This window comes from Rhinolophus sinicus, chromosome 12 (genome assembly GCF_057876585.1).
Source record: "Rhinolophus sinicus isolate RSI-liver-muscle chromosome 12, RSI-T2T, whole genome shotgun sequence".
Classification (NCBI taxonomy): Eukaryota; Metazoa; Chordata; class Mammalia; order Chiroptera; family Rhinolophidae; genus Rhinolophus; species Rhinolophus sinicus.
This window is the reverse complement of record NC_142512.1, coordinates 40,912,542-40,924,307: the sequence shown is the minus strand read 5'-3', so window position 1 is coordinate 40,924,307 and position 11,766 is coordinate 40,912,542. Positions and strand designations below refer to the sequence as shown.

At 44.5% G+C, this 11,766-nt stretch overlaps 1 protein-coding gene and 1 long non-coding RNA gene across 2 annotated transcripts; one reads left to right on the top strand and one right to left on the bottom strand.

Moving 5' to 3' along the window:
- Positions 1 to 1,481: 1,481 nt before the first annotated feature.
- PSME3 (proteasome activator subunit 3) lies at positions 1,482 to 6,280 on the bottom strand. Its single transcript, XM_019747653.3, has 11 exons — positions 6,015 to 6,280; positions 5,302 to 5,334; positions 5,127 to 5,189; positions 4,834 to 4,938; positions 3,888 to 3,936; positions 3,233 to 3,345; positions 2,936 to 3,004; positions 2,710 to 2,777; positions 2,563 to 2,617; positions 2,350 to 2,436; positions 1,482 to 1,721 (listed from the first exon to the last, which is right to left on the bottom strand). The coding sequence occupies exons 1-11, from the start codon at positions 6,054 to 6,056 to the stop codon at positions 1,641 to 1,643; spliced, it is 765 nt and encodes a 254-aa protein (XP_019603212.1). The 5' UTR covers positions 6,057 to 6,280; the 3' UTR covers positions 1,482 to 1,640.
- A 7-nt stretch (positions 6,281 to 6,287) lies between these two features.
- Positions 6,288 to 7,986, top strand: LOC148756557 (uncharacterized). The gene is made up of 2 exons (XR_016018059.1): positions 6,288 to 6,414; positions 6,506 to 7,986. It is a non-coding gene; the product is annotated as an uncharacterized LOC148756557 (long non-coding RNA).
- The last annotated feature ends 3,780 nt before the right edge of the window (positions 7,987 to 11,766 follow it).

Here is an 11,766-nt window from a genome sequence, read left to right as displayed (position 1 = left end):
GAAAGAGGTCCAAGTATCTGTGTCTTTAATAATTTCTTGACATGGTAAAAGAATTTTACATTACAACCATAGGAGGAGGAGGCTCTATGGAAAAAAACAACCCAACAAACAAAAAGGGAAATTGAGAAACGCCTGGTGGGAGAAGGGAAGTTTTTTACCCGGAAGTGGACTGGAAGGTAGGTACGGGCATTGCCCAACTAAAATGCAATTGGTTTGTTACTGAGGACTATTCATGGGAAGACAGCATCCTGACTCCTTCTCTATAGCACATTGGGAGTAAAAATGATGCATCCAGGTAGAAATATGACTGGGGGTTGGAAGACCGAGACAGGAAGAATAAGTCAGAAATAGACATGAAGAGTCACGGGCAGGCTGGCTGCAGATATCGACTACCCAGTAGTGGTAGAATAAAAAAGTGGGGGATATCTCTGGCAGATCTGAGAGCTAGGAGGCAGCTCCTCTATGCTTTTCACTTGCCCAGCACATATGCACATACACATGCTGTGTACGTGCCCATACACACAGTATGTATGTGTATATACTGTGTATACATACCGTGTGTATGGGCACGTACACAGCGTGTGTATATGGAGATCTGCTGGGCAAGTGACTGCTTTCCCTGGAAGCACAATACTATAAATAAGAGAAATATTTTTCCCAAAGGGAAAGCCCAGCAAGAGCAGCAGCATCGGCCCTCACAGCTGTAGACATCCCCACCCCAATTTACAATTGGCCAGAAGAGGCAACCAGGAGTCAGACGACTGGCCTTTGCAATAAAAGGACCGAGTCACAGAGAAAGGAGCCTTCCCCAATCCCTCTGCTTCTCACCTCTTGGTTCTCCTCCAACTCACCAGCCTCTGTGCACCAAGAGGCTGTATTATCAGGAGACAACGGGCCCCGATGGATGACAACTAAGACAACTATCACCTTCTCAACGGTGTATGTGTGTGTGATAGCGTTCGTGGAAGGGTGGGAGGATGGTAGGTAACAGAGTAGGAAGGCAGATGTGTGTGTGGCTGTATGTGTGTGTCTATCACGCACGTATGTGTATGTGAAAATTCTAGTTATGAAACATGTGAAGGAACTAGGGCCTTAGCTGAGGTCTAAGGTGTTTCTTGTCATGATCAGGTTCAAGGTGGGAAACCCGAAGTCATCCCAACAACTGTAGCAGGAAGGATCTAAAGTCCCACAATGGCAAGAGATATTAATGTAAGGAAGAGAGGAGCTGGTTCCCCCGACCCTAAAAAAACATCTAGCACTTTCCCTCAGCTTCTAACCAACTAAAAATCAAAAGAAAGAAAACACAAAGCCTAAGACATGGCGGGGGCAGGGGGAAGGTGGGAGGAAACTTTTAAGGATTCTTGTGCCTACATCCTGCGCACAAAAACCTGGAGTGCTCCAGAAATTAGGTCAGGTGGGGCATGGGGTATTAGGGAAGGAAATAGAAGAGTTCCTGAGGCCTGAAAAAAGAGGTAAACACGTCACAGAACTACATGAGAATTTCATTAGACTCTAACTAAAAACAGAGAGGTGTGATTACTATTTCCAGCCAGTTTCCCCATCACGATAGTCACGTAACAAACCAAGGCAATGTCGGTCTTGAGCCAGACTCACAGAGTCCCCTGGCTCTGGCCCTGGCCTCAGTACAGTGTCTCTGCATTGCTGCTCCGGGGCCGTTTGATCTTCTCGATATTTTTCAGGATCATGTCATGTAGAGTGACCTGGAAGAAGAAAGATCAGGGAATCACACATCTGTTCTACACTTACCTTAAAAAAATAAAAGCAAGACCCTTCCCCACCAAATCCCCAAGCAATCATTCACACAAGTCCAATCTCCCTCATTTGAACCTGAATTCAGGGTGACTGCCCTACCTCGCTTATACCCCAAAGCTGGGTGTACCTGGGCCTAATAATAACTTTTATTAAGCACTTAACATACCAAGAGTTGCACTGGGTCCTTTAATGTGTTATCTCACTCATTTTAAAAAACCATGTTGTGCAGTAGATACTCTAATGTAAGTTCCATTTCAGAGATGAAGAAACTGAAGTCTGAGGTTTAACAACTTGCCCAAGGTCACACATTACAGGTAGAGTTGATTCTAAACCCAAGTCTGTCTAACTCTAACCACCGCATTTTCATCCCTATACTACACTGCACCCCCTCCCATCCAGGTAGAAAGAAGGGCGATACCCAGCTAGATGGCCTCATGGCTTCACAGTTCTCAACACTCGACGGATGAACAGAATTTGTTCTACTTATTTTACCTCCGTCCCCAGACAGTGGCAAGAAATTTATCACCCAAACTAAGAGAGGCCAGGGCAACTGAGGCAGGGGCCAAAGTTACTTACATATTGATTCCTTAGTTCTGATATGATGAGGCGAAGGCTGATATATTCCTTCTCATCAATCTCTGTCACTGTGCGGCGATAGTCCTCCTGAAAGAAGGGGCAGAGAAAGGCCAGGTCCCAAGGCCTGACTGTCCACAGACAGCTCTTCCCCAGTAATGGTCACTCCTCCCTATCCTACCACGTCCACCCTCAGGCCACAAAACCCTTACTTACCACATGGGGATATTTAGCTATTTTAGAAACCAATTTGGCTCTTGTAATATAATATCTGGAAGGAGAGAGAAGAGGAAGCTGGAGACCTTGGACAGTGCTTACCACCTCACCAGCCCCAAATCCTGGGCCAACCCCAAGCAGCCCTACCTAGAAATCTGGTCCAGGTAAGATGCAGCTTCACTCTCAACAGTCCTTAATTCTGCAACTGTCTCCTCCTGGAAAAAAAACACACAAAAAAACAAAACACAGTTAGTCAAAAGTCACTTCCACATCACCCCACAGCAGACCAAAGAGAAAGGGAAAACAGATTAAGCAGGGGAGATGGAAGCATCTCTTAAAACTTCCTCTCCAGTGCATAATACAAGCACATTACCTGAATGGACACCCCAAAGTTGTTCCCATCTTCTATCCTAGGAATCAGGAGCTGTACCCACATTTTGACCTGCAGGGTGAGGAGACCACAATACATGAAGACATGGCTTTTTCTACTAATGCCATTAAGTATACAATTCATGCTGCTGGGGTCAGATGCCAGGAGCTCAGGAGCCAAGATACTTAGTCTGCCAACACCCATATCACCAACATGCTTCCAACCCCACCATCCATCATTTTTCATAGTTCAAGCCAGGCTGTTTGAAGTCAGCCCATAGGTCACTAGCCTCTGCCTCACCGTGTTGCATTTCTCAATCAGCAGCCGGATCTCAGGTTTCACTTTCTCAATAATGTCGACCAGCTGCTGGTTGCTTTTTAGCATCCCATTGGGCATCACAAACACCTTGGTTCCTGGCAGGGACATGAAGAAGGCCAGATGATTGGGGTGGGGGGCAGGACATAGCACCCCCCGACCTTTCTTTCTCCCCAGGCCCATGCGATGCCACGACCTCTGCCTTTTATCTGTCACAACCCTATCTACAGACCATGACACCACCAACAGAATCGAAAAGAGAAAACGTATGGATTAACAAATGAATGTCTCAAGTATGCTCAAAGTCTGAAGAATAAGGAAATTAAAATATGCTCTAAGGACTTAATGAACCAACTATTATTGAAAAGGAAAAAATAACACAAACTGGGACTTCTGTGAAAAATCTGCAATGTGTAGTCACCCTCAACCTCTCTCCTTTGGCAGTTCAAAGTCAAACCCTCCGTTTACTGGAAAATTAGATTGAGAGTGCTAAATCATGACCATGTTTGGAAGACTTGGGAATGGTATCTCTGGGAAATAAAATCAGATTCTGCTTCCAGGCCAGGAGAACACCAGCTCCATCCTGCTTCTCAAAGCTGCAAGCCAGGGCTTGGGTGGGGTGAGGCAGGATGGCTCTTACCTTGGAAGGCCTCTTCACGCTCATCCAACCTTCGCTTCTTGTAAGTGGGCTAAGGATGCAAAGAGACAGGAATTAGCCTGCTCTCAACACTTATATCCCTATCACAAGTTACTCTTCAAGCAAGTTTAATCCTTTCTTTGACCCCACAGTTATCTTATTAATTTATGTACAACTTACTAAGCATATACAAGGCTTTGGGAAAAGGTTCTTGCCACAAAGCAACTTATGTTCTCACTGGTAAAACCAACCTTTCAAGAAATATTACCATATTAAGAAATTAGAGGAGATGGGTGGATACTATAAACAATAGGAAAAAAGAACTAGTCAATGTAGGGTAAATAAAATTAAGGGAATATGTACAAATCTGCTGGTTCCACAAGGAAACATAATAATCAACAAACACGTATTTAGCCCCTGCTATGTACTAGGAACAATCCTAGGTGCTGGGGATACAAAGATGATTAAGTCAGTTTCTGCTTTCCAGTGAGACAAAAATGCAGACAAAGAACAAGACAGTGTCATCGGTGTTATAGAACGTGGACATATAACTGATAAGGACTAGGGACCAAAGATGCACAGTAAAGATAGGGACTACAGTTATATACCAAGAAAAACTACTGATCCCATAACAAGACTCAAGACATTGAAACAGATATGAAAAGTCTTGCTTAGAGCCATGAGGACAGACCAGATAACCTGAGGAAACCGGCAGCTATCAGTCCTTCTTGAAACTCACGCTAACACAGAGTAGCATTAGCAAATTCACCCCATGCTATAAATGAAAATCAGGGTCTAAAGTGGGTGTATTGGAGTCATCATGTCTGTGAGAGTCCTCATTCCCAGATCCAAATCCCACTGTCTCCTTTGTACATGTTCAAACTGACCAAGAAATAGAGGACAGAACATCTATTGCTTCAGAACACAAAGATAAATATAGGACACTTACACCGTCCAGTCCATCATGGCTATTGGTGAGAAGAATGGGGTCAGGGACGGGGAGATTCATATCTGAGTGGATCTGAGTTAGGTCATGGATGTTTAGGATTTGTTCCTAAAAGAGAGAAGCCCACCCCCCAAAAAAAACATTAGTCTTTTCAAGATGAATAAAGAACGTGAAGGGCAAGAAATGAGAGAGCTTTACAGTACAAAGCAAACAGAATCAACACATGATTTGTCCCATTTGACAGGACCGGGGCCAAAAAAATTGGGGAATCTGCAGAAAAGAAAAAGGTCTCTCACCTTCAAAAAACTATCAAGTTCTAACAACTTCTTTGGGAAAAAATTTGCCACCAAGTCTTCTGCCTAAAGATGAGGGAAAATACAATAATTGTGGGATGGTCTCTCTCTAGTCATCTCTCCTTTGGGAAACTCCCAATTATTAACCAACACACATTCTTCTATTTATTTCACTCACCTCACTTGTGATCCGCTCCCTGAAAGAATCAACCTGAAATCAACAAAGAGCAATTCAGTAACAGAAAGTCAGTACCTGGCAACAAAGGTATGGGCTGGGTAGGGAAACCCAAATCTAGCTGTCTTTCCCTCACCTTGTTATTGTAATGAGAAGCTGCGAGGCCCCCAGATTGCAAATACTTTATTTTTTTGAGGACCCATTTCTCCATCTCAGGAGAGGGAAGCAGGGCTTGAGGTCAACACCTGCCGGTCTTCCCTCCCTCCCTCCCTGTGTCTGAGGCTGTCTGAGTTTGAGAGCAGACAAAGGACAAGTAGATAGGGGAGGTGTGAACTCATAAACGTGCCAACCCCCATCCAGACCTAGCCTATGACATGAGGTAGGACTGACGCCAATGGCAGGGGCAGCGGCAGCATCCGGAGGCGGGGATGTTGCGGGCTGGGGAACATCCAGCTGTCACTAGCATAAAGCACTGAGTCGACCACGTGTCCGCGGAAGTCTCCCCGGGGCTCTCCATCACCAAACGAGGTACTGAGGGCCACCCTATATGATCCTCTCCCCCGAAGCCATCTCTGGAGTGGGGGGTTGGGCTGAGCCCAGCGGAAGCTCAGAGCTGGTGTCCCCAGAGAGACAAAGACGCCACGGGGTGTGGGGAGCCGGTCAGATTGCTCGGGGATCGAATCAAGGGGTACGGAGGCCCAGACCGGTGCCGCTACCTTGAGCTTCACTTCCTGATCCACCTTCAGCAGCGAGGCCATGGCCGGGCCGGGCCGTGTCCGCTCCGCTGGAGACCGGAGGCGCTGTGGGCTCCGGGGAGGGGGTCAGAGAGACGGGAGGAATCTCGGCTGCTCTTGGGACGCGTCCGCCCTCGCTGGCTCACTCACTGTTCGCTCGATCCCCCCCCCCACTCTGCCGTCTGCCCGCCCGCCTGGGGCCAGCTGCCTGCTGCCTGCTCCCTCTTGCTCGCCCTCCCGGCTTTCGCCGCTCACGACGGAAGTTACGTCACAGCCAATAGCCGGGACTCCGGGGAGGATGCGCACGTGCTCTGCGCAGCCGCGCTGAAGTTCGGTGCTGGACTCTCCCGCCCGGCGTACATCTCCCGGGATCTTGTGCCGGGTAAGGGGGAAGTAAGAGGAAGGGTGGTGGAGACTGATTTACTGAGAATTGAGTCTCAGAGAGACTCGGGAACTGTTTGACTCTCTGTTAGCCCGGTACCCGTCTTCACCGAAGAGACCTTCTTAGCCGCTGCCTCTTCGAGGGCAGGACCGACGACGCCGTCGCGCCCCAGTGACGTCAGACCCAGGAAGCGGCGGTCCCGGCGCTGTCTTCGCGGGGTCCAGCCTGCGATTCCTGCTGCCTCCTCTCGTTAGCCTCAGCTCTAGTGTTAGGCTAGAGCCAAACAGAAGGCAAGTTGTGTTGTCCAGGCTTCCCCACCTTCCTCCGCCACTTATTCTCGTACACTTTCTGACCTCTGAAATCAACTGCCTCATGAGCAAATTGACGCCCAGAGTCGTGTAGGCTACACAGTGATTCCAGTAAATCCTGGACCAGATACCCTGATCTCCTGATTCTAGGACAATCCTGTATCCATTTTCCTAGAGGAAGGCAGAAACTCTGTCTCTTCACTCACCCATTCATTCGGTCTGTCTCTTAACATTGATTACTTCGCTCAATAAAATGGGCCAGGACTCTGCTAGGCTCTGGGACAATACTGCCTTAGAGCCTAGAAATTTAACGTGAGTCACTTATGTAAGTTAAAATCTTCTAGTAACCACACTAAAAAGTAAACAAGTGAAATTAATTTTAATCATGTTTAATCCAATTTATCCAAATATTTCAACATGTAATCAATATAAAAATATTAATGAGATAATGTACATTCTTTTTTCATACTGTCTTTCGAAATCTGGTGTGAATTTTACACTTCATTGCGCATCTCAATTCAGAAGTGCCACATTTGCAGTACTGAATAGCCATATGTGACTAGTGGCTTCTGTATTGAACAGCACAGCTCTGGGAAATCAAAGGTAAACAAGACTCAAGTTCTCCGGTCTCATGGGGCTTAATACTGGGGAAGGACACCAGAAAGTAAACTGACGACATAATTACAAAATTTGGTAAGCGTTAGGAAACAAATGACTGATGTAGAAAATATACCAGGGGTCTATTTTAGATAGAATGGCCAAGGAAGTCCTCTCAGATGAAGTGACAATTATGTTGAGGTCTAAAGGATATAAAGGGGTTAGCGTGGGGAGAGTGAACGGATGAGCCTGCAAGGGTATATGTGCAGCACAGGCAAATACTTGAAAAGGGTCCTATTGAAGAAATTGAAAAACTAGTGAACTTGGGATAGTAGGGAGAGTGGGGTGGGGAGGGTTGTTAGGAAACAATTTGGATTAAGTGCAAAGGTAGGGCAGGTCATCTGATTTACATTTTGGGGTCACTGTTGCTGCTGAACATTTATCCTGGGCAGGCCTCTGCTAAGTGCAAGGGAAATGGTGGGAATACATAGTTAAATGAAGTGCAACTGACTATGTCCTTTGGAATCCGAGAGACATGGCTTCAAATCCCACCTCAGCTCTTTACTAATTGTGATATCTTGATAAAATTACTGAAATGCTGAGTGTCAATTCCCTCATCTGTCAAGTGGAATTTCAATCATTAATAAATAATATGTAATTCTTTAAGGCTGTCATATTGGAAATCATATATATGTAAAAGAACTAGTGCAGTACCAGGACAAGGCAGGTACTAGATACATAGTAGCCATTATCAAATAAGCTACCTGTTAATACTTAGAGTGAAGAGGTTACCCCTTAACTATATAATTATCATCCCTGCTTTCAGACTCAAAAGTCCTTTTCCAGTTATTCAAGGCTACATACAACATAGCCAGTATTACCTATGTTGCTTATTAACATCTAATGTTTTCCCCTTTTTCCTCTTCTTTCTATAACACTTGTCCCTAGTAATTTTTAAATTCTGATCTGGAACTTCAGGAATGCTTTCCCAAATTAACTTCACCTTATTTTAAGTATGCCATTATCCTGCATTTCTTTCAGAATTAATAACTTCAACTTGAAAACTTACTGTTTGTGCTTGTTGAAATATGGCTTTGTTCTCAAATAATTGTGTTTTGTCTTCTTCAAGTAAGTTGTAATAAGACACACATTCCTTCTCTATTTCCCTACCTCCTCCCTTATCCAAATGTTTTATATAATACTCTACTCGTTTGTTTATTTATTCAGTGAACAATTGCTGAAGGCACTGCTATATCTAACAAATTCTGTTCATTTCTGGATACTTATGAATCAAACGTGATCACTGACAACTGGTCTCACTTTAAATTCATGTCCACAAATCTCAAATGGGTGCACAACACTACCTGAGGTCCTACTACATGCCTCTGACAAGTTTACTCTTCCACACTCTGAATGTCTGTCACAACTTCTCATCTCCCTAAACCTCCAATAGCCCTCCTCTCCCACCTCCAATTTATGGTCTTGGCTTATTCTTCACTGAGAAAACAGAAGCAAATGAGAACTTCATTTCACCACCAAATCTGCCAACCTGCAAATACTTTCTGCCTTTCCTCCTCTCGTTGAAGGAAACATCCCATTCCCATCAAAAAAACAACTCTTCATTTTGTGCGTTGGAACACATCCCCTTTCACTTTCTCAAGATTTGTGCTTCAGTGATTATCCATTTTTCCTGTATTACATTTATCTCTGTCTACTGGACCACATCCAAACATGATAAATATCTCCTATCTTGAGAAAAACCCTCCCTTGAACACAAATTCCTCTCGCTATCACTCTGTTTCTGTGCTCTTCTTTATGGCAAGACTTCTTGAATGATACTATTGTCTCATTCTACTTCCTCATCTCCCATTTACTCCTCTCCAATCAGGCATTCCCGTTCCATGTTATCACTGAGATAATTCTTGTTAGGTTAGCAATGACGTCCATGTTGACAGCACCAGTGGTCACTTCTCCATCTTTCTTGAATCTCTCAGTACTCAACACCTGTATGCTGGTGGTCCTAAATTTATTTCTCCGTTCCTGACATCTAACAGCTCCAGTTGTCTACTTGACATCTCTACTTGGATAGCTAATGGGCATCTCAAACTTAACATGGCCAAAACAGAATTCTCAGTTCTCCCACACACCTCTTACTTTCCTGCTCTTTCCCATCTCAGTAACTGACACGACTGTCCACCTAGTTACTCAAACATCTAATTATGAACCTTGATTCCTCTCTTTTCCTCATCTCCCCACATTCAACCCTTAGCAGGTCCTGTGAGCTTTACCTGTATAATGACTCCTGTATGAGTATGCTTTTCTCCATCTCCTCAGTTGTTATCCTACTCGAAGCCATTGTCATCCTTTGCTAACACTATTACAATGGACGATCGAGTCTCCATTTTCACTCTTGCCACCCCCACCCCCCACTGATACATTCTATTCTCTGCTCACACCCAAATTATCTTTTAATATGTCAACCAGAGTTATGGTAGTATCTACTAAAACAATAAATATATAGATACATATTTCTATATATATCTGTGACTCAGAAATCCCAACTCTAGAAACATACCCAACAGAAATGCATAAATATATTCACCAAGAACACAAACAAGTATGTTAATAACACCACTATTCACAATAGCCTCAAATGACAACTGTCGATGAGGGTTGTGGGGAGCAAGGAGGGCAGCGCAGGGTTAACAAAAGACAGTAGCCATGAATAGAGTGCAAGTGGGGCCAAGGGACTCCAGCCTCAAGGACTGGGCCCCCAATCAAATTGCATAGTTTTTATTACTTAGGTGGGGAAGTAAAGGAGATAAAGCTTGTCAATCCCAAGATCTGTGAATCCCATACATCACAACAGGGAACTGATTCAAGCCAATCACCCTTGCCTGCAGGCAGCTGAACTTTAAGTCTTAGGATGTCTGTACTTCCCCAAGGGACAAAACCTTTATGCATATGAATAGATGGAGAACACACCATTGAATCTCTTCCCTTGCAGGTTGTAGGAAGGAATGCAGCCACAGAGGCAGAGGCTCTCCTTGGGGGGGGGGGGGGGGGGGGGCTGTGCCCACCTCTATGAACCCCGTGGGTTCTCCTGTTGGTCCCCCCCACCCCCCTGTGGGGAATCTTACTCGTCATTGGCTGACCAGCCATCTTTCTGGGGCCAAAGGGAGACATAAAGTGCAAGCACAAAGGTGAAGCAAAGTCCCTGAAAGGATCCGTCTCACAGACTCTCTTTAGGGGCAGGTACAAGGAGACAGACGGGTAGGCCGCTGCGTGGCAACAGGCAACTACTCAAATGTCTCTCAAGAGTAGGATAGATAAGTAAATTTTAATATATTCACACAATGGAATACTGCATAGTATTGAGAATAGATGAACTAAAACTATACACAAGATGGAGGAATCACAATACTGAATAAAAAAAGGAGGTTGGGGAGCTGGGCGAAAAAGGTGAAGGGATTAAGAAGTACAAATTGGTAGTTACTAACTAGTCACGGGGATGTAAAGTACAGCATAGGGAATACAGCCAATAATATTGTAGTAACTATGTATAGTGCCAGGTGGGTACTAGACTTAGCAAGGGGATCACTTCATAAATTATATAAAGATTTAACCACTGTGCTGTACACCTGAAACTAATATAAAATATTGAATGTCAACTGTAATTGAAAAATAAAAAAATTTTAAAAATAAACCATAAATGAGTACATACTCTATGGTTCCATTTACATGATGTTCAAAACATTCTATGGTGTTAGAATTGAGGAAATATTTACCCTTGTGGTGAGCAGCAACTGGAAGGGGGCATAGGGCAGGACAGTTGAGCGCTGGTTATATGGGTGTGTTCATTTGTGAAAATTCACTGAGCTGTACTCTTAGGATTTGTGTCTTTTTCTCTGTGTATTTTATACTTCAAAGTCAGCCAGATTATGTCTCTTCCCTGCTTCTCACCCTTAATGGTTTCCCAGCTAACAGAGGCCCTCCTGAATCCCCCAGTTGAAGTAACTCCACCCACCCTAGCCCCCACTTACTTTCTATCACGTTATCCTCTATTATTTTCCTCATCATACCTACTATATTGGCTTGTTGCTATAACAAAGTACCACAAACCAGGTGGCTTAGAACAAGAGAAATATATTGTTTCACAGTTCTGGAGGCTGGAAGTCAAATCAAAGTAGCCAGTCCATGCTCCCTCCGAAGGAGCTAAAGAAGAACCTGTTCCAGACCTCTCTCCTCGCTCCTGATAATCAGGTGTTCCTTGGCTCAGAGACAAGTATCTTCTCTCCGCGTCTCTTCCCTCTGTTCATGTCTGTCTTTGTGTCCAAATTGCCCCTTTTTATAAGAACAGCAATCATATTGGGTTAGGGCCAACCCTAATGGCTTCATTAACTTGATCATTGCAAAGACCCTATTTCCAAATAAGATCACATTCACA